The 23909-nt window shown below is 45.1% G+C and overlaps 1 protein-coding gene across 1 annotated transcript in view; it reads right to left on the bottom strand.

Moving 5' to 3' along the window:
- The window catches only part of USPL1 (ubiquitin specific peptidase like 1), a 136503-nt gene that overhangs the window by 54554 nt on the left and 58040 nt on the right, over positions 1-23909 (bottom strand). The window contains exon 2 of the mRNA XM_068265900.1: positions 1390-1427. Coding sequence (XP_068122001.1) covers positions 1390-1427 — 38 coding nt within the window. The remainder of the gene's footprint in view (positions 1-1389; positions 1428-23909) is intronic.

The following is a 23909-nucleotide window of genomic DNA, read 5'->3' as shown; positions in this document are numbered from 1 at the left end:
AACATATAGCCAGGAAGAGCGGGGCGCCTGTCTCTCACCCCCTCCCCGCAGTTCTGCAGCAGTCTGCATGCTTTAACTGCCCCTCACCACCATTACCCTAAGGGAGGCCATCTCTCTATCCTCTCCCGTGTGTCTGTGACATGCAGAGCAAGCACTGCAACGGAAGCAGTCATTCACAAATCCAGCCCTGAGGGCAGCGTCCTCTCTTCTCCCACTGTCACGCCGGTCTGTGTGCATTAGGCCTGTTACACACCATGCAATTTCCAATCAGATAGACGGGTCAAATCGATTATTTCCAACAGGTCCGATTTGATTTCCTAATCACTTCTAAATAAAATCAATCAGAAGAACGATCGGAAATCAGATTGGAAGTGTCAGATATAATCGATTCGACCATCAAGCTGAAGAAAAATTGCATTGTGTGTACCAGGCATTAGTGTACTTCCAGCTCCCGAAGTCATGCGACATTGGGAGCCAGTGGTACACTAATGCAAACAGACCGGCGTAAGAATGGGAGATGAGAAGATGCTGCACCCGGTGCTAGATTTGTGAGTGGCTTCCATTGTGGAACTTACTCTGCAAGTCACAAACACATGAGGGAAGATAGAAAGAGGCAGCTTCCCTTTGGGTGATGGTACCTGGTACACAAGTGCATCCACTTTGCTGGATACCAACATATAGCATGTAGGGCGTGTGACGTCACACGTACCAAGTACTATACGCCAGCAGTGAGTGGGGCATAGAAGGTGAATAAACACAGCGGCGGGGGACAGCAGACAGGTATATTATAGATGGGGGGGGGGGGGGGGGGCTGCAGAGGACAGGGGTTCAGTCACGTTTATTTGCTTGTCCATATATCGCACTGCCGCACACCCAATCAACCACATCAGCTTAAGATTTCCCAGCATGTCCAGTCAATACAGTCGTCATCAGGCATGCTTGTGGTGGCACCAATTTACAACCAATTCAATCATAATTGTTAAATAGGATAGTCGATCAGCCGCCAAATCTCTGGATGATATGGCCACCTTAATAGAGTATACCTAGGTATAGCCATTTATTTGTCAATCAGATGTTTAGTTTTGAACCCCAGACTTGTGAATTGTGCACTGTAAGGGGAGGGTGACACAGCCACCATTAATGAAGATAAGTAATGTTATTTTATTAGACATCACATTAGAAACAGGTGAAAGATAATAAAAATGTAGTGGAAGTGCCAGGAGCAGTTTAATAACACACACATTGGCTTGCATATGAGGGTGTGACACGGTGAGTGACAGCTGCCCCTCTATACAATGCCCAGCTCTCCCATGCTGCCAGCACGCCAGCGTGTGATAGTGCAGGTATAAGTGGGCGGAGCCAGCACGGCGGAATGGTCCATCTCCTTACCTGTACGCTGGCGCTTCTGGTCACGCCGTCTCCATATCCTCACCCCGTCCCGGGAACTTCGCTCGGGCAGCTACCTATCCTATACAGGGCCCACGTGAGACGGGATTCGTATATTAAACGTCGCCGCTTCCGGCCACAGAAAACTGCATCACAGCTTCACTTCCTTCCTTTTTGTTTTGCCGCGGTTGCACGACGCTCTGGCTGCCATCTTTGTTTTGGGCATTTGTCCCTTTCAATCAATAGCACGTAAAGAAAATTATATTAATATTTAGTTTTGCAGCTATCATTATTTGAGATTAAAATGCGGTGACAGGGATTGTGGTAGGGAAGAGTCTAGAATCTCAGGAAATAAAAATGTGATGTAGCCAATAGCCATACACAACACATTCATTTTTTTATAGTGTTCATTATTCACATTGACAATAATATTTAAGGGTTTTTTTGTACAGTTTATAGATCAGATGGGTTGAGTTTAATTCAAAAACAGATTTGATTAGGCCCACTGCACGCTGCAAACCTGATTTGTGATTCCGATTTTCCCTGGATGCTATCAAAACAAAAACGCAGCATGCAGTACCGATTCAAAATTGCAAACTGGAATCACATGTAAAGTCGCAAATCAGAATCTGAACCGCATGTAGTGTGCAAGAGGCCTAGAGATTAGAAATCAGAATAGCAGTTTATCAGTCACAGATCCGCCATTGCCACACAACAACAATCCTTCGCTCAATACCCTGGCTACCCATAAAATGGAGAATCCTTTTCATAATTAGCATGCTAACTAAAGATATAGGCAAACAGCTTGCGAGCTGCTCGCCGCGAATGTACTACTCCGTGACATTGCGACCTGGAAGTAGTACAGGGCCCCTGTACTACTTCCAGGTCGCAATGTCACGGAGAAGTACGCATGTACTACTCTTTTTTTTTTTTTAAATCATGATACATGATTCCCCCCTACCTGTGGCATCCTCCCACCCCTCCGATCGCCACCGACGATCAAGCCCATCCGGAAATCCCATTCTGAACGGGATTTCCTTTAGGGCTTCCCCCGTCGCCATGGCGATGAACGGAATGACGTCATCGACGTTGTGACGTCACAGGGAGTCCCGATCCACCCCTCAATGTTGCCTGGCACTGATTGGCCAGGCTGCGCACGGGGTCTCGGGGGTACTCTGTTACGCGTTGGATAGCGGCGCATCTGAGGCAGCGATTGTCCCGAACACGCAGCTAACAAAGTGCTAGCTGCATGTTTTGAAAAAAAAATACGAAAATCGGCCCACCAGGGCCTGAGCTGTGCCCTCCGGCGGTTATAGATGAGCTGAGCTCGTCCATACCGCCAAGGAGGTTAATCGCAGGGTTTACAAACTTGGAAAACTTGGTCACTGGGTGAATGAGATTAATATTCAGGAAAGTGGGTAGAGCCTACAACGGCCAATCAAAATCACCTATTCTTACACTGTTAATGGCAGAGGCTTCAAACTTGCTACAGTCGGTCTTTGGGTGACTGGGGTTCAAATTCACTAAAGGGGCGGGGCCACAAACAGCCAATCAGATTTCCTTGGTGGATAAACTGCTTCCATTCACACATTTTTGATGCCAGGAACCTGAAAGCTCACAAACTTGGTCATTGAGTGACTGTGTGTCCAGGTTACAAAAAGTGGGCGGAGCCAAAAACAAATTTTACTGTGGAAATATAAACTGCAGCCCTTCTTACACCGTTAATGGCAGGGTTCTCAAACTTTGCACAGTTGGTCACTGGGTGAATGAGATTAAGATTTTGGAAGGTAGGTGGAGCCTACAACAGCCAATAAAAATTCACTTTTCGATTTTCAAAGGGAATATTTAAACTGCTACCATTCTTATACTGTTAATAGCAGATGCCTCAAACCTGGTACAGTTGGTCACTAGGTGATTAGGGTTCAAATTCAGAAAGGGGGCGGAGCCACAAACAGCCAATCAGATTTGTTTATTTTTCAATGGGAATATACAATGTATTGATACCAAGGACCCCAAAGCTGATAAACTTGATAATTGAGTGACTGTATGGGCTGGTGCACACCGAGCGGCTTTTGTTGCGTTTTTACAGCCACTTGCGGCTGTGGAAACGCGTGGGTAATGTATTTCAATGGGGTGGTTCACACCAGAGCGGGAGGCGTTTTGCTGAAACGGATATTCCCGGGCTGAGGCAATTTTGAGATTTGGGAGGTGTTTCTGCCTCCAATGTTAAGTATAGGAAAAACGCAAACCGCTCTGAAAAACGCCAGTTCAGAGCGGTTTTGCAGGCGTTTTTGTTACAGAAGCTGTTCAGTAACAGCTTTACTATAACAATATATGAAATCTGCTACACAAAAAACGCTACTCAAAACCGCAAAACGCTAGCTGAAACGCTTAATAAAAATAAGAAAAAGCGTTTCAAACACCGATAGCGTTTTGCAGATCTGTTAGCGGTTTTTGGTGTGCACCAGGCCTGAGTCAAGGTTAGAAAAAATGTGCGGCGCCAACAACTTAATTTTTTCACATGGCAGGGTTCCCAAACTTGACACAATTGGCCACTGGGATTCATATTCAGAAATGTGGGTGGAGCCTAAAACAGCCAATCAAAATTCACCTATTGATTTTCAAGGGGAATATTTACATTTCTACTATTCTTACACTGTTAATGGCAGAGGCCTCAAACCTGATGCAGTCAGTTATTGGGTGACTGGGGTCCAAATTCACTAAAGAGTGTGGAGCCACAAACAGCCAATCAGATTTTTTAGATTGATTTCAGCCATTCTGTTATTGGCAGGGTTCTCAAACTTGACACAATTGGCCACTGGGTGACTGGGACTAATATTCAGGAAAGTGGGTGGAGCCTACAGCAGCCAATCAAAATTCACCTTTTGATTTTCAAGGGGAATATTTACATTGCTGCCATTTATACAATCTTAATGGCAGAGGCCTCAAATCTGGTACAGTCAGTCACTGGGAGACTGGGGTTTAAATTCTGAAAAGGGAGTGGGCCAAAAGCAGCCAATCAGATTTGTTTAATTTCAATGGTAAAATGCAACTTATGGACTTATTGATGCCAAAGACCCCACAGCTCATAAACTTGGTCATTGAGTGACTGTATGTCAAGGTTAGAAATAGTGGGCAGAGCCAAAAACAACTAACTTTTTACATGGGAAAATATAAATTGCAGCTATTCTTACACTGTTAATGGCAGGGTCCTTTAAACTTGACACAGTTGGTCACTGGGGGACTAGGATTAATATTTGGAAAAGTAGGTGGAGCCTACAAGAGCCAATCAAAATTCACCTATTGCTTTTCAAGGGGAATATTGAAACTGCAGCCATTCTTACACTGTTAATGGCAGAGGCCTCAAACCTGCTACAGTCGGTCATCAAGTGACTGGGGTTCAAATTCACTAAAGGGGCGGAGCCACAAACAGCCAATCAGATTTGCTTTTCTGAATAAACGGCTTTCATTCACACAATTTTGATGCCAGGAACCCAAAAGCTCACAAACTTGGTCATTGAGTAGTGACTGTGTGTCAAGGTTACAAAAAGTGGGTGGAATCAAAAACAGATTTTTCTCAGAAATTGTAAACTGCAGCCCTTTTTCACTGTTAATGGCAGGGTTCAATCAAAAGGAAAGAAACTTGTGCACAGGACTGTAGCTTTACAGCCTGAGTGCAGCTTCCCAAATGTACTCACTGTACGTTGAATGAAAAGAAGAGAAAGCTGTAGTGCACATCAGGCTAAAACATAGCATTTATTCCGGAGCCGCTAAAAACATTCCAAAGGCAATAGAAACATGGAGAGAGGTACAGGCAGAGAGAAGGTCAACAGCCGTTTCGCGCCTATACAACGTGGCGCATCATCTCTTCATTCAACTTCATTCACTTCTCAAACTTTGCACAGCTGGTTACTGGGTGACTGGGATTAATATTCAGAAAAGTGGGTGGAGCCTAAAAAAGCCAATCAAAATCACCTGTTGATTTTCAAGGGGAATATTAAAATTGCTGCCATTCTTGCTCTGTTAATGGCACAAGCCTCAAACCTGGTACAGTTAATCATTGGGGTTCAAATTGCGAAAAGGGGACAGAGCCACAAACAGTTTCATTTCTTGGGGAAATACAAATTATTGATGCCAAGGACCCCAAAGCTCACAAACTTGGTCATTGAGTGACTGTGTGTCCAGGTTACAAAAAGTGGGCGCAGCCAAAAACAAATTTCACTGGGAAAATGTAGACTGCAGTCCTTCTTACACTGTTTATGGCAGGGTTCCCAAACTTTGCCCAGATGGTGGGCGACTGAGATTAATATTCAGGGAAGTGGGTGGAGCCTATAATAGCCAATCAAAATTCACCTGTTGATTTTTAAGGGAAATATTTAAATTGCTGCCATTTTTACACTGGTAGTAGCAGATGCCTCAAACTTGCTAAAGTTGGTCATTGAGTGACTGGGGTTCAAAAGCTGGAGAGGGGTGCAGCCACAAACAGCCAATCTGATTTGTTTAATTTCTATAATGGAAAAATACAAATTATTGATGCTAAAGACCCCAAAGCTCACAAACTTGGTCATTGAGTGTTTGTGCGTTAGGGTTAGAAAAAGTGGGCGGAGACAAATACAAATTTCACTGGGAAAATGTAAACTGCAGCCATTCTTACACTGTTAATGGCAGGGTTAGTAAACTTTGCACAGTTGGTCATTCAGTGAATGGGATTAATATTCAGAAAAGTGAGTGGAGCCTACAAAAGTGAATAAAGCTTCACTTATTGCTTTTCAAGGGAATATTCAATTGCTACCATTCTTGCCCTGTTAATGGCACAGGCCTCAATCCTGGTACAGTTGGTCATTGGGTGACTGGGGTTCAAATTCAGAAAAGGGGGTGGAGCCACAAACAACCCATCAGATTTTTTCATATCAATGCAAATTATTGATGCCAAAGACAACAAAGCTCACAAACTTGGACATTGAGTGTATGTGTGTTAGGGTTAGAAAAAGTATGCAGAGCCAACACCAGCCAAATACATACCCGGGCAACACCGGGCAATCAGCTAGTATGCTTATAGTATTCAAAATCTGTTGGCCCTCATACTTCATGGAAGTGTTACAATTGACTAATCAAAATTGGATGTGTGCACACCCTAAGGCTAAGTTAACATTATAAATTGCAAGTGCAATCACAATCGCTGAATGCTTTTGTGAGCGTTTTTTGAAGCAATTTTACCGGCGGTTTTTGAGCGATTTGCATTTTGGTAAGCGCTTTTGTTTTGAGATTTTTCTGTTTGCAGACAATCAGGAAGTGAACTCTTTGACCTGGAACCAGGGCCAGCCTTAGGTTTCACAGCGCCCTGAGTGTAACCAGATTTTGGTGCCCCTCATTCATGCTCTTTACACACACACACACACACACACACACACACACACACACACACACACACACACACACACACACACACACACACACACACACACACACACACACACACACACACACACACACACACACACACACACACACACACACACACACACACACACACACACACACACACACACACACACACACACACACACACACACACACACCCGTGTGCAAGATCCCCTTTTAGTGTATATAGGCAGATTCCCCCCCCCCCCCCCCCTTTTAGTGTATAGAGGCAGATCCAACCTTTAGTGTATAATTAATTAGTCAGATTCCCTTTCAGTGTATGTAAGCAACCCCCCTTGTAGGCAGATCCCCTTTAGTATAGCACCATGAAGCGGAGTTACCACTCTCAGCAGCCACAGAGGGCCACTGAGCCCGCAGCCAGCAGATACAAATGCAGCCAGGACCAGTTGAATGCACATCACGTGCGGCCCCCTGGATGCCGGCGCCCTGAGCGACTGCTCCGGTCGCTCAGGTTAAAGGCCGGCCATGCCTGGAACTGAATCTCTTTAATTTAAATAATAATAGAAAGCCCTCACAAATCGCTTTTCCAAGGACTTTTAATGCCCTTTGCGATTTTCCTACACCTTCCATTGAAGTGCAAAACGCTCAGAAAATGGTGCAGGACCTGCATTTGCGATTGGAACGAAAGCTCATTGCTCATGTGAGAACACTCACATTGGATTCATTGCACTAGCGCTTTTGACCTTGTCAACATCTAAAATCGCAGTTGCTGCCGCCAGCGTTTTGCAATTTTGTGTGCGATTATTTTTAGCGCCTCCTGACGCTTACCTATGCGTTGCGATTTTTTGTAAATCGCTTTCTTAAGCGCTTTTGCAGAGCGATTTGTACTCTTTGACTTGGAAAAGAATAAATACAATGGCTATCATTCATAAACCTGTTGTCGGTAAAGAGAATCTGTGCGGGAAAACACCGCTGTCGGTGTTTTAGACTTCTGGCTGCGCATTCATAAAAATGTATCCAGTTGCGGTAGCAATACGGAGATTCCCCGAATTAGGCTGGCGGTAGGCTTGCGGAAACAGGAGAAGCTGCGGAGTTGATACATTTCTCCGTGTTCCGCTCTACTGCAGCTGCCTGGGAGGTCTGTGTCTCCATTAACTTTACATTGTTATCGCCACATCAGAGGGAGCGGTACTTCCCGACCTCACACCGCTTGCGGTGATCTTTATGAATTAACATTTTGCTACATTTTTTACAATAATCACCGCACAAGGCGGTGATTTATCGCTGTGCTCGGTAATGTCATTTTTTCATGCGGAAGGAGCCTTTATGAATGCAGATTTTTCTACGTGTGCGGTAAAGTTCAGCTGTTTTAAGCATTTCCGCATGCGGAAATGCTTTATGAATGATAGCCATTGTATTTATTCTTAAAAGCACTGGGGAAATCGCTATACAAAGCACTTTTTCAAGCGTTTTGCGATTTCCCTACACCTTCCATTGAGGCAAATCGCTCCAAAAATGGTACAGGCAGCACTTTGGTGAGCGGATCGGAATTGAACCGCTCATATGTGAACACTCTCATAGGGAATCATTGCACAAGCGCTTTTAGGGTGATTTTCAAAATCGCCGGCGCTTAAAAAATCCTGAAAACGCTCTTAGGCCTAGTGCACACCAAAAACCGCTAGCAGATCCGCAAAATGCTAGCAGATTTTGAAACGCTTTTTCTTATTTTTCTGCAGCGTTTCAGCTAGCGTTTTGCGGTTTTGTGCAGCGGTTTTGGTATAGTAGATTTCATGTATTGTTACAGTAAAGCTGTTACTGAACAGCTACTGTAACAAAAAACGCCTGGCAAACCGCTCTGAAGTGCCGTTTTTCAGAGCGGTTTGCGGTTTTCCTATACTTAACATTGAGGCAGAAACGCATCCGCAATCCAAAATCTGCAGCAGCCCGGGAGTATGCGTTTCTGCAAAACGCTTCCCGCTCTGGTGGGCACCAGCCCATTAAAATACATTACCCTAGCGGATCCGCACCCGCAAGCAGATCGCAAACCGCAGCGGAAACGCTCCGGTGTGCACTAGGCCTTAGTGTGAACAAGCCCTAAGGCCTAGTGCACATCAAAAAACGCTAGCAGATCCGCAAAATGCTAGCAGATTTTTAAACGCTTTTTCTTCTTTTTCTGTAGCGTTTCAGCTAGCGTTTTGCGGTTTTGTGAAGCGTTTTTGGTGTAGTAGATTTCATGTATTGTTACAGTAAAGCTGTTACTGAACAGCTACTGTAACAAAAAACGCCTGGCAAACCGCTCTGAAGTGCCGTTTTTCAGAGCGGTTTGCGGTTTTCCTATACTTAACATTGAGGCAGAAACGCATCCGCAATCCAAAATCTGCAGCAGCCCGGGAGTATGCGTTTCTGCTAAATGCCTCCCGCTCTGGTGTGCACCAGCCCATTGAAATACATTACCCTAGCAGATCCGCACTCGCAAGCGGATCGCAAACCGCAGCAGAACCGCTCTGGTGTGCACTAGGCCTTACAGAGTTTTTCAAAAAGCTAGTGCTTAAAAAAAAAAGGATCAAAGCGTTCATCATGTGAGCAAGTGGCCACACACAATACAATAAAACGATCCTATTTTACGACAATTCAATAAAAATTATCAGTTGCATAGAAAAATTGACTGCTTTTTTTCTTATTCAACAAATAGTTTTTTTTTTTTAATAAAAGTCGATTGTGAGTGGTAGATTTTTCTGATCAACCTTTATGAAAATTGAATGGTGTAGGGTAGATTGTTAAATTCTTGATCATAAGACCAAAGCAATATTTTTCAGAGTTTTCAATCATTTGTTTTCATAATTGGGAAAAAATTTAACAGGTGTGTGGTACATTGCTCAGTTTTTTTAAAAATGTTATAATCAAATAGAAAAATTAAATGTGATTCTTTAATTGAAAAGAAATATAAAAATGTGAAGGCACCTTTAGACCACATACAATGGTAGAGAGAATGTTTGTAGTTGGATTGGCTAAAACTTTGTATGCACATATGACAGAGTAACCAAGCAGCTCAGGGTGACCCAAACTACTAGGAATGTATAGGGGGATAAAAGGGACCAAAAAGCCCTCCTACTAAAAAAGCAAAGCTTAGAGTAATTGCCTTCTTAAAACAGAAGGAAATCTGCAATAATTCAGCTATAAGTGAACATTTGTGTTTACCCACAATGCACTACTACTGAATATGCAAATTATCCCTATTCACCCATGGTAAGCCAAGCAAGCATCCAGAACCGCTGGTGTATAGCAAGCCTATAGCTTTAAATTTTACACAACCATATCAAACCCACATGTAGATAGCCTGTTTCAGACTTTTGGTCCTGATCAGTACATGGCATGTTCACTCATAGCTGAAATATTGCAGATTTCCTTCTGTTTTAAGAAGGCAAATAACCAAGCTTTGCTTTTTTTTAGTAGGAGGGCTTTTTGGTCCCTTTTATCCCCCTATACATTCCTAGTGGTTTGGGTCACCCCGAGCTGCTTGGTTACTCTGTTGTACTGGTCCAAGCCCTATCTCATACAGCCTTATCCATCCCTGCCATGTACTGATGAGGACCAAAAGTCCGAAACAGGCTGTCTACATGTGGGTTTGATATGGCTGTGTAAAATTTAAAGCTATAGGCTTGCTATACACCAGCGGTTCTGGATGTTTGCTTGGCTTACCAAAGGTGAAAAGAGATAATTTGCATATTCAGTAGTAGTGCATTGTGGGTAACCACAAATGTTCCCTTATAGCTGAATTATTGCAGATTTCTTTCTGTTTTAAGAAGGCAAATACACCAAGCTTTATTTGTTTTTAGTAGGAGGGCTTTTTGGTCCCTTTTATCCCCCTATACATTCCTAGTAGATTGGGTCACCCTGAGCTGCTTGGTTACTCTGTTGTACTGGTCCAAGCCCTATTTCATACAGCATTATCAATCCCTGCCATGTACTAATGAGAACCAAAAGTCCGAAACAGGCTGTCTACATGTGGGTTTGATATGGCTGTGTAAAATTTAAAACCATAGGCTTGTTATATACCAGCAGCTCTGGATGTTTGCTTGGCTTACCAAAGGTGAAAAGGGATAATTTGCATATTCAGTAGTAGTGCATTGTGGGTAACCACAAATGTTCACTTATAGCTGAATTAATGCAGATTTCCTTCTGTTTTAAGAAAGCAAATACGCACATATGAGATATATTTACACTAGAGATGCAAAGTTCGGATCTTTTCAATGATCCGGATGATTCGAATCGGATCATTGAAAAGATCCAGATCTTTGATCCGAAACTCGGATCATTTTAGTACGGAAGCATTCGGGGGTGAAATGACTAGCAGGACAGGTCTTTCCCAGCAGTGGGAAGAGAAGGGGAGGGGGGTGGACACACAGAGAAGGGGAGAAGATGGACAGAGGGCAGGGAGTGAACAGAGAAGGGAGGAGGGACGAGCAGAGAGCAGAAATGTTTGTTTGCGCACAATACCCACATGCTGCAATCATATGCTTTACATATATTTCACCTATATGTGCATCTGTATACTTTGAATGCAAACGTCGCACAGTGAAAGAAAGCATTCCCCAAAGCATTCCCAGAAGTGAAGTGCAGCTGTTTAGAGCCGAGTGCAGGAGGATCATATTGCACAGCAATCACAGTGCCTGCCCTGTCCTAACCCAGCACGCTGCCTTACTGAGCTGTGCCAAAAGTTTCCCATTTGTTCACTGTGCACAACTACGGAACAGACAGCCTATAATGAGCAGCAGATTATAGCCAGTATGTGTGCTCTACACAAATCTGGCAGTGGCACCGATGTCCCCTCTCTCATCTACCTGTCCCTGTGCAAGGCTGCCTCCCCTCCAACAGAGCAATCCATCTCTGCTCTGCTTCCAGGACCCCGCTGTCCGCTGAGAGGGGGGCGTGTCGCTCTTGGCCCCGCCCCTTTGCGATCCGAATCACTCATTTTGATGATTCGGATGATTCGACTCACAAAAGAGATTCGGATCAAAGATCCGAATCGTTCATGATCCGGACAACACTAATTTACACAGTTGCATACAGTAGTTATTTGGGTTGAAAAAAGACGTGCGTCCATCGAGTTCAACCAGAAAATAAAGTACAACACCAGCCTGCTCCCTCACATATCCTATGTTAGTAGAGAGGAATCAAGGCTTGCGTGACAGTGTGTGTTCTGTTGCTATGCGAGGGCGAGCAGGGCTAATGGAGAGGCACACGAGAAGTGAGCAGGCAGGATAAGTGAGGAGAACAATTATTATTTTATTTATTATATTTATAAAGCGCCAACATATTACGCAGCGCTGGACATTAGTTTAGGTTACAGACAATATTTAGGGGTGACATACAGCAAAATGACAATACAGGAATACAAAATAGACCAGATCATGCAGCACAGTATGAGTACAAGGTAATGCTTAGTCACTGGAGGGGAGCATGGAGATTAGGCAAGTTAGGTTCACTCAGATGCATAGCATGGGTTCACAGTAATGGAGGTGCATGATCAGGTAGGACACAAAAGGAGGAGGACCCTGCCCAAAGGCTTACAATCTAGAGGGAGAGGTAAGGACACGAAAGGTAGTGGACCAGAGTTCAGCTGTGGGTTTAGAGCACTTGTGAGGGGTAGTAAGCCAGAGTGAAAAGGTGAGTTTTGAGGGCCTTCTTGAAGATGTTGAAGGAGGAGGCTGCCCTAATGGGTGGAGGTAGGGAGTTCCATAGTGTTGGAGCAGCTATTAAGAAATCCTGGAGGCGTGCAGGGGACTGGGTGATGCGGGGGGCGGTCAGGCGAAGTTCATTGGAAGAGCGGTGTGAGAGAGGCTAGGTGTATACCTCTGAGTAAGATTGGAAATGTATGTTGGACAGGTTTTGTGGACAGATTGTAGGTCAGACACAGTATCTTGAATCTGATTCTGGACTGTATAGGAAGCCAGTGGAGCGATTAAAGGAGGGGGTCCGCCATGGTGGAGCGTTGGGAGCAGTGGATAATTCTAGCTGCCGCATTCATGATGGACTGCAGTGGAGCTATTCGGGTCATAAGGAGACCAGACAAAAGGGCATTGCTGTAGTCAAGGTGGGAAATTGTGAGGGCATGGATGAGGAGTTTGGTGGTGGCAGAGTTCAGAAAAGTGTGAATCTTACAGATGTTACGAAGGTGCAAGTTGCACGACTTTGTGAGGTTTTGGATGTGGGGAGTGAAGGAGAGTGCGGAGTCCAGGGTGACTTGAGAGGTAGGGCGAATGGTAGTGTGGTTAACAGTGACATGCACATCTGGGAGGTTCATGGATGGCTGGGGTGGGAAGATCATAAATTTCGTTTTGTCTAGGTTTAGTTTCAGGAACCTAGCGGACATCCAGGAGGAGATGGCTGATAGGCAGGAGGAGACCTTGTTCATGGTAATGGTGGATATGACAGAGGTGTGGAGGTAGATCTGAGTGTCATCTGCATACACATGATAGTTAAAACCCATGGAGGAAATAACCTTGCCAATGGAGGATGTGTATAGGGTGAACAGTAGGGGGCCAAGGACTGAGCCTTGGGGGACTCCCACCGAGATGTGGTTGGGGGTGGACGAGGACTTATTGAAGGCGGTCTTGAACGAGCGGTTGGAGAGGTAGGATGAAATGCTACAATGCGCTTGCCTGAGTCAGTCCGCCAGGCTGATTGCTTATGAGGCATTAAGGGTGCTTTACTCACGCTAGATTCTCAGCTGAGGCAGTTGTTATCTGCCCTGACCAACTTTCATGTAGCATGTGTACAAGGTTTAAGAAATTAGTGTGAGTACTGCTGTCCTCCAAGTGGATCTTTAAACAACGATGACAACAGAGCACGCAGGGACTATGGTGCAGCCCACAATGGAGCAGCTTTCAGTGGACAGGGTAAGAAGGAAAACTTCTTACCCTGTCCACCAAAACTACTCCCTTGTGCACTGCACCATAGTCCCTTCTCCCCTACCCACGGCAATTATACGCATTTCCTTGTTATACCAAACCAAAGTGTCCTTTACAGTGCTCATTTCCCCAGGGCTGTGGAGTTGGAGTCGAGGAGTTGGAGCAATTTTTGGGTACCTGGAGACGGAGGTTTCATAAACTGAAGAGACGGTTTCGGATGATTTTTGTACCGACTCCACAGCCCTGGTAAGTATTAGACTAAAGGCTCTTTCACACTAGGAGCTGATTCTGTGCGATTTGACGGAACGCTCCTAGGATGCGTTTAGAAAGGTAACATGAAAGTCTGTTTGACTTTCATGTTAACTTTCACATTAGACAAATTACTACTGCTTACTGTAAGTGACAGAAAAATGGGAGTAATTTATGGCTCATTTTACTCTGCAAAAAACATACTTCTTATTTGTATGTGTTTACATGTATTTTAAATGTTACAATTTTCACGATAGTGGTCCTTTAAAGAGTAACTGTCAGGCTGCAGAAGCTAATTTAAACCTCTAGTCTCCTGTGTTAAACAGTTTAGAAGGAAGCCAAAAAGACATTACTGAAGATAAAGATCTCTCTTACCTTTGATGTATGCTTATCAGCAAAGCTTAGAGCTAAGCAGGACGCAAGCTGCATAACATACTGCAAAGCATTCTGGGGCCCTCCCCTCGGCTGCTAAGGAGAAGACGGGATCAAGTTTCAGCAGCTTCTAAAACTCAGTCCAGCCACAGCACAGATAAATCTTGGGGCAGCGTACACTGCAGGAGTCCGCTATTGTTCCTAGCCACATGGCTCATTAATATTCACTGCAAACTAGTGTTATTCAGTATGAGCTGTTCTGTGATCAGAAGCAGGCAGGACATGACGACACATTTGGCTTCACAAACATGGAACCTGCCATGAGCTGTCAGGAGCATCATTCTCTGCATATACTATATACAAATTCTGTGAAATCCAAACGTGGACAGTGAAATGCATATGTAATGTAAGTACAGCCAATCTTTAGCTACTGATATATGTGTTTATTTTCTCTGAGACCCTATACCTAACAGCTCCTCTTTAACGCATGCATGAAATCGTTTGTGCACACGTTTGGTAATGTGGAGTCAGAGTCGTTTGGTAATGTGGAGTCGGAGTCGAGGAGTTGGAGCAATTTTGGGTACCGGGAGTTGTAGTCGGTGGTTTCAATAACTGTCAGTTGGATGATCTGTGCACCAACTCCAAAGCCCTAAACAAAAGTGGGGACACAGAGAGCCCAATATAGTGTAGTAAGCAAAACAATAGGTTGGAATTGAAAAGTATATAGTGTATATACTCACAAAAGTGGGTTACCTCCTAGGTAACCACTGTACAGGCAGCTGAGGAGATTAGACCTGTCCTCACTCAGGATTAAAAGTCGCTCTCTGTAGATCAGGAAAAAAGAGATGGGGATCGACCCCTCCACCAGGGGTGGATATTGGTAAAATAAGTGTGAACAGAGGCGCCAGCAGGATAAAAGGTACTAAAAAGCCTTTTCAGAGGCGCTTATCGTGACCTTGAGACTGTATTGCATGTACTCCTATTTGTTATTGCCTGAGGAAGCAGGAATATACCTGCGAAACGCGTTGCATGGTTGTCTGTATATAAATAAACCTGTTGTTGTTAAAAAGCTGACAGTATTTTGTCTACTTCAAGGAGGCGAGTCCACCACCACCTCCTGAGGAATTTTACACTTTTTAGTATCTTTTATCCTGCTGTCGCCTGTGTTCACTCTTACAACTCCAAAGCCCTGCATTTTCCATAGCTCAATCCTGATGGGTGACAGCAGTGAGCATACCTCTTGAGCACACATTCAATAATAGTCTAGCTGGGGCTGAACATTATAGGAAACAGGTAACTGATGAATACTTTCTATCATGTTCTATACAGCTTTCTTGTCATTACTTACTAATCAGACCAGCAGGTGGAGCTCTGAAAACATCAAACTGAATGAAAATCTATAAAAACCAGGGCATCTTCTATCCATTTGAAAATTGATTTATTGACTGACCATTGATGGGGAATGGCCATCCATGTATTGTTCCAGCATGCACAGAAATGCGTGAGTGAGCAATGTACATGTGAAAGAGGCACTTGGTGTTTTGGGTGCTGGATCATTCTATAGTTAGAATATGTGATATTCTACTATCGGCTTCCCTAATGAATACCTTACACTGGGATTCATTCACTATTTATAATGTGCTGCAACTGCGCAAGCTATATCTCCCTCTGCACGCTAATACAGTAGTGAGACTTAATGACACAGCTGGGGACACTATGCATGCTAGTGGCAGCGTAGCGCGCATACCTAAGCAATGGCCAATGCTTTCATTAGCCACGTGGAAGTGATACCGTGATACTTCACTAGCGTGGCCGCTACTACGTTAGTTAATGTACTGTATTAGCGCGCAGAGGGGGATATAACTCGCGCTGTTGCAGCGCGTTATAAATAGTGAATCAACCCACTTTATCCCTTTAATATACAGTGGCTTGCAAAAGTATTCGGCCCCCTTGAAGTTTTCCACATTTTGTCACATTACTGCCACAAACATGAATCAATTTTATTGGAATTCCATGTGAAAGACCAATATAAAGTGGTGTACATGTGAGAAGTGGAACGAAAATCATGCATCATTCCAAACATTTTTTTTACAAATAAATAACTGCATGGTGCGGTGTGCGTAATTATTCGGCCCCCTGAGTCAATACTTTGTAGAACCACCTTTTGCTGCAATTACAGCTGCCAGTCTTTTAGAGTATGTCTCTACTAGCTTTGCACATCTAGAGACTGAAATCCTTGCCCATTCTTCTTTGCAAAACAGCTCCAGCTCAGTCAGATTAGATGGACAGCGTTTGTGAACAGCAGTTTTCAGATCTTGCCACAGATTTTCGGATTGAGATCTGGACTTTGACTGGGCCATTCTAACACATGGATATGTTTTGTTTTAAACCATTCCATTGTTTCCCTGGATTTATGCTTAGGGTCGTTGTTCTGCTGGAAGGTGAACCTCCGCCCCAGTCTCAAGTCTTTTGCAGACTCCAAGAGGTTTTCTTCCAAGATTGCCGTGTATTTGGCTCCATCCATCTTCCCATCAACTCTGACCAGCTTCCCTGTCCCTGCTGAAGAGAATTACCCCCAGAACATGATACTGCCACAACCATATTTGACAGTGGGGATGGTGCGTTCAGAGTGATGTGCAGTGTTCGTTTTCCGCCAAACATAGCGTTTTGCATTTTGGCCAAAAAGTTCCGTTTTGGTCTCATCTGACCAGAGCCCCTTCTTCCACGTTTGCTGTGTCCCCCACATGGCTTGTGGCAAACTGCAAACAGGACTTCTTATGCTTTTTTTTCTGTTAACAATGGCTTTCTTCTTGCCACTCTTCCATAAAGGCCAATTTTGTGCAGTGCATAGTTGTCCTATAGACAGATTCCCCCACCTGAGCTGTAGATTTCTGCAGCTCGTCCAGAGTCACCATGGGCCTCTTGACTGCATTTCTGACAAGCGCTCTCCTTGTTCGGCCTGTGAGTTTAGGTGGACGGCCTTGTCTTGGTAGGTTTACAGTTGTGCCATACTCCTTCCATATCTTTTGTAGCCTAAGCCTGCTTTAAATTTCTCAATAACTTTATCCCTGACCTGTCTGGTGTGTTCTTTGGACTTCATGGTGTTGTTGCTCCCAATATTATCTTAGACAACCCAGGGGCGTAGCTAGGGGTGGGTGGGGTAGGTCATGTGCCCCCGGGCGCTGGGTCCCTAGGGACGCCCTGCTGTGACCTGAGGAGTTTTTATTTAATATATTTATTTATTTAATTATAGTGGGAGGCCAAGGCGGGATCGCAGAGAAGAGGGAGAGTGGTGAGCACAGCGGGGAAGGGGGGACATCTCCTTGGAGCTCACTTTCTCTCTCGCTCCCCCTCCAGATATGAGCGGCGGGGCAGCGACAGGACACTTACCCTATTCACAGCGGAGTAGAGCGATCTGTGCTCCGCCACTCTGGTCTAGTTTAGACCAGAGTGCCGGAGCACAGATCGTTCTATGCGCCGCGAATAGGGTAAGTGTCCCGTCGCCCGTCCGCCACTCATATCTGGAGGGGCGAGCAAGAGAGAAGGTGAGCTCCAAGGTGAGGGAAGGGGGGGGGGAGATGTCCCCCCTTCCCCGCTGTGCTCGCCGCTCTCCCTCTTCTCTGCGCTCCCACTGGGGGGGGGGGGGGGGGGGGCACCTGGCTACTTATTCTGGGGACTACTATACCCCTGGCTACATATACTGGGACATATCCCTGGCTACGTGTACTGGGACATATACCCCTGGCTACATATACTGGGCACACATACCCCTGGCTACATATACTGGGCACATATACACCTGCCTACATATATTGGGGACAGATACCCCTGCCTACATATACTGGGACATATACCCCTGGCTACATATACTGGGCACATATACACCCGCCTACATATACTGGGCACATATACCCCTGACTACATATATTGGAACATATACATCTGACTACATATACTGGGACATATACCCCTGCCTACATATACTGGGACATATACCCCTGGCTACTTATACTGGGCACATATACCCCTGGCTACATATACTGGGCACATATACCCCTGCCTAAATATACTGGGACATATTCCCCTGGTTAGATATACTGGGGACTACTATACCCCTGGCTGCATATACTGGGACATATACCCCTGACTGCATATACTGGGACATATACCCCTGGCTACATATACTGGGCACATATACCCCTGGCTACATATACTGGGCACATATACCCCTGGCTACATATACTGGGACATAAACCTCTGGCTACATATACTGGGGACTACTATACCCCTGGCTGCATATACTGGGACATATACCCCCGGGTACATATACTGGGCACATATACCCCTGGCTACATATACTGGGACATATACCCCTGGCTACATATACTGGGCACATATACCCCTGGCTACATATACTGGGCACATATACCTCTGGCTGCATATACTAGGACATATACCCCTGGCTGCATATACTGGGCCATATACCCCTGGCTACATATACTGGGCACATATACCCCTGGCTACATATACTGGGACATATACCCCTGGCTACATATACTGGGACATATACCCCTGGCTACATATACTGGGACATATAACCCTGGCTACATATACTGGGCACATATACCCCTGGCTACATATACTGGGCACATATACCCCTGGCTGCATATACTGGGCCATATACCCCTGGCTACATATACTGGGCACATATACCCCTGGCTACATATACTGGGACATATACCCCTGGCTACATATACTGGGACATATACCCCTGGCTACATATACTGGGCACATATACCCCTGGCTACATATACTGGGCACATATACCCCTGGCTACATATACTAGGGACATATACCCCTGGCTACATTTACTGGGGACAGCTATACACCTGGTTACATATACTGGGCACATATACCCCTGGCTACATACACTGGGCACATGTACCCCTGGCTACATATACTGGGAAAATATACCCCTGGCTACATATACTGGGCACATATACCCCTGGCTACATATACTGGGGACATATACACCTGGCTACATATACTGGGGACACATATACACCTGGTTACCTATTCTGGGGACACCTATAGGCCTGGTTACTTCCACTGGGTACAGCTATAGACCAGGTTACCTATAGAGACCAGAGTGGCGGAGCACAGATCTTTCTATGCGCCGCGAATAGGGTAAGTGTCCCGTCACCTGTCCGCCGCTCATATCTGGAGGGGCGAGCGAGAGAGAAGGTGAGCTCCAAGGTGAGGGAAGGGGGGGGAAATGTCCCCCCTTCCCCGCTGTGCTCACCGCTCTCCCTTTTCTCTGCGCTCCCGCTGGGGGAGGGGGGGCACCTGGCTACCTATTCTGGGGACTACTATACCCCTGGCTACATATACTGGGACATATCCCTGGCTACATGTACTGGGACACATACCCCTGGCTACATATACTGGGCACATATACCCCTGGCTAAATATACTGGGCACATATACCCCTGGCTACATATACTGGGCACATATACCCCTGCCTAAATATACTGGGACATATACCCCTGGCTACTTATTCTGGGGACTACTATACCCCTGGCTGCATATACTGGGACATATACCCCTGACTGCATATACTGGGACATATACCCCTGGCTACATATACTGGGACATATACCCCTGGCTGCATATACTGGGCACATATACCCCTGGCTACATATACTGGGCACATATACCCCTGGCTACATATACTGGGACATATACCTCTGGCTACATATACTGGGGACTACTATACCCCTGGCTGCATATACTGGGACATATACCCCTGACTGCATATACTGGGACATATACCCCTGGCTAAATATACTGGGACATATACCCCTGGCTACATATACTGGGCACATACACCCCTGGCTACATATACTGGACACATATACCCCTGGCTGCATATACTGGGACATATACCCCTGGCTACATATACTGGGCACATATACCCCTGGCTACATATACTGGGCACATATACCCCTGGCTGCATATACTGGGACATATCCCCCTGGCTACATATACTAGGCACATATACCCTGGCTACATTTACTGGGGACAGCTATACACCTGGCTACATATACTGGGCACATATACCTCTGGCTACATACACTGGGCACATGTACCCCTGGCTACATATACTTGGAAAATATACCCCTGGCTACATATACTGGGCACATATACCCCTGGCTACATATACTGGGCACATATACCCCTGGCTACATATACTGGGACATATAACCCTGGCTACATATACTGGGAAATATACCCCTGGTTACATATACTGGGCACATATACCTCCGGCTGCATATACTGGGACATATACCTCCGGCTACATATACTTGGCACATATACCCCTGGCTACATATACTGGGACATATTCCCCAGGCTACATATACTGGGCACATATACCCCTGACTACATATATTGGGCACATATACCCCTGGCTACATATACTGGGCACATGTACCCCTGGCTACATATACTGGGAAAATATACCCCTGGCTACATATACTGGGCACATATACACCTGGCTACATATACTGGGGACACATATACACCTGGTTACTTCCACTGGGTACAGCTATAGACCTGGTTACCTATACTGGGGCACCTATCTTGGGGGAACTACTACCAGATTAAGTGTAATTTTGTGGAACCGCTGCTGCCAGATTAAGTGTATTTTGGGGAACAGCTGCCAGATTATATGTATGTTGGGGTAACCACTGCTGCCAGATTATGTCTCTTTTGGAGGAACCATTACCATATTATCTGTATTTTGGGGGGAACCTCTGCCTAAGTACATGTATTTTTGGTAAAATGCTGTCAGATTACATGTATTTTGGGGGGAAACACTATGGCAGAGCTCAAACTTCCCTGGCAGAACTTTTACACCACTGCTAAAGTCATGTATATTTGGCCCCACCCATTACCACGCCCACATTCTGTTGCATGGTCACGCCCCTTTTTGGTGCGGTGCCCTCTATGGTCCCCCCTTCGAGGGCGCATTAATAGTCTTTGTCCCCGGGCGCTGAAAGCCCTAGCTACGCCTCTGAGACAACCTCTGAGGTCGTCACAGAGCAGCTGTATTTGTACTGACATTAGATTACACACAGGTGCACTCTATTTAGCCATTAGCACTCATCAGGCAATGTCTATGGGCAACTGACTGCACTCAGACCAAAGGGGGCTGAATAATTACGCACACCCTACTTTGCAGTTATTGATTTGTAAAAAAATGTTTGGAAACGTATGATTTTCATTCCACTTCTCACATGTACACCCCTTTGTGTTGGTCTTTTATGTGGAATTCCAATAAAATTGATTCATGTTTGTGGCAGTAATGTGACAAAATGTGGAAAACTTCAAGGGGGCTGAATACTTTTGCCACTGTACGCCTCACACGAATTCCCCTAACTAAGCCTAACACTTTTAAAATTGTATGAAAATTGTATTTAGGTGTTTAGATTGTATTTAAAGTTTTAATTTTTTTATTCAATTAAACTCATGGATGATATTGTGTCTCCAGGCTCTTTTGATCACTGGGATCAAACTCGGACAGCTGTGATAACTAGTTTGCCAGGTGAGCTCAATTACTGGTAAATGAAAAACTACTAAAAAACATGTTCTTCTTTATTAAAGAGACTCTGTAACAAAAAAAGGTCCCCTTGGGGATACTCACCTCGGTAGGGGGAAGCCTCAGGGTCCCAATGAGGCTTCCCCCTCTGCTGTAGCTGCAGGCAGTCCAGTGCTGGCTCCCCTGAAGTGTCCTGTAATCCTCCCTCGACAAGTCTGACAAGCGCTGATTTATTTACCTTTCCTGGCTCCAGCGGGGGCGCTGTTGCGGCAAACCGTATGGCGGAAATACCCATTCTCTGTCGGGTCCATTCTACTACGCAGGCGTAGGAGACTTGCGTCTGCGCAGTAGAGCGGGCCGACAGCGATCAGGTATTTCCACCTATCTCCGAGCGGAGAGCGGATACTGCGCCTGCGCTAGAGCCGGAAGGTAAATATTTACATGCCCGCTGTTCGGAGGGGCACAGAGAGACCGCCGTGGGACACAGGAGGACAGGGGAAACCTCGATCAGATCCGGAGGCTTCCCCCTACAGAGGTGAGTATTATTATTATTTAGTATTTATATAGCGCCGACATCTTCGCAGCGCTGTACAGAGTATATAGTCTAGTAACTTACTGTCCCTCAGAGGAGCTCACAATCTAGTCTCTCTACTATACAGGGAGTACAGAATTATTAGGCAAATGAGTATTTTGACCACATCATCCTCTTTATGCATGTTGTCTTACTCCAAGCTGTATAGACTCGAAAGCCTACTACCAATTAAGCATATTAGGTGATGTGCATTTCTGTAATGAGAAGGGGTGTGGTCTAATGACATCAACACCCTATATCAGGTGTGCATAATTATTAGGCAACTTCCTTTCCTTTGGCAAATGGGTCAAAAGAAGGACTTGACAGGCTCAGAAAAGTCAAAAAACAGTGAGATATCTTGCAGAGGGATGCAGCACTCTTAAAATTGCAAAGCTTCTGAAGCGTGATCATCGAACAATCAAGTGTTTCATTCAAAATAGTCAACAGGGTCTCAAGAAGCGTGTGGAAAAACCAAGGCGCAAAATAACTGCCCATGAACTGAGAAAAGTCAAGCGTGCAGCTGCCAAGATGCCACCTGCCACCAGTTTGGCCATATTTCAGAGCTGCAACATCACTGGAGTGCCCAAAAGCACAAGGTGTGCAATACTCAGAGACATGGCCAAGGTAAGAAAGGCTGAAAGACGACTACCACTGAACAAGATACACAAGCTGAAACGTCAAGACTGGGCCAAGAAATATCTCAAGACTGATTTTTCTAAGGTTTTATGGACTGATGAAATAAGAGTGAGTCTTGATGGGCCAGATGGATGGGCCCGTGGCTGGATTGGGCTGAGCGCTCCAGTCCGACTCAGACGCCAGCAAGGTGGAGGTGGAGTACTGGTTTGGGCTGGTATCATCAAAGATGAGCTTGTGGGGCCTTTTCATGTTGAGGATGGAGTCAAGCTCAACTCCCAGTCCTACTCCCAGTTTCTGGAAGACACCTTCTTCAAGCAGTGGTACAGGAAGAAGTCTGCATCCTTCAAGAAAAACATGATTTTCATGCAGGACAATGCTCCATCACACGCGTCCAAGTACTCCACAGCGTGGCTGGCAAGAAAGGGTATAAAAGAAGAAAAACTAATGACATAGCCTCCTTGTTCACCTGATCTGAACCCCATTGATAACCTGTGGTCCATCATAAAATGTGAGATATACAAGGAGGGAAAACAGTACACCTCTCTGAACAGTGTCTGGGAGGCTGTGGTTGCTGCTGCACGCAATGTTGATGGTGAACAGATCAAAACACTGACAGAATGCATGGATGGCAGGCTTTTGAAGTGTCCTTGCAAAGAAAGGTGGCTATATTGGTCACTGATTTGTTTTTGTTTTTGAATGTCAGAAATGTATATTTGTGAATGTTGAGATGTTATATTGATTTTATTTAAAAATAAATAATTGAAATGGTTATATATTTGTTTTTGTTAAGTTGCCTAATAAT

The sequence above is a fragment of the Hyperolius riggenbachi genome, chromosome 2 (assembly GCF_040937935.1).
Source record: "Hyperolius riggenbachi isolate aHypRig1 chromosome 2, aHypRig1.pri, whole genome shotgun sequence".
Classification (NCBI taxonomy): domain Eukaryota; kingdom Metazoa; phylum Chordata; class Amphibia; order Anura; family Hyperoliidae; genus Hyperolius; species Hyperolius riggenbachi.
The sequence above is the reverse complement of the archived record's forward strand: the minus strand, read 5'-3'. Positions and strand labels throughout refer to the sequence as shown.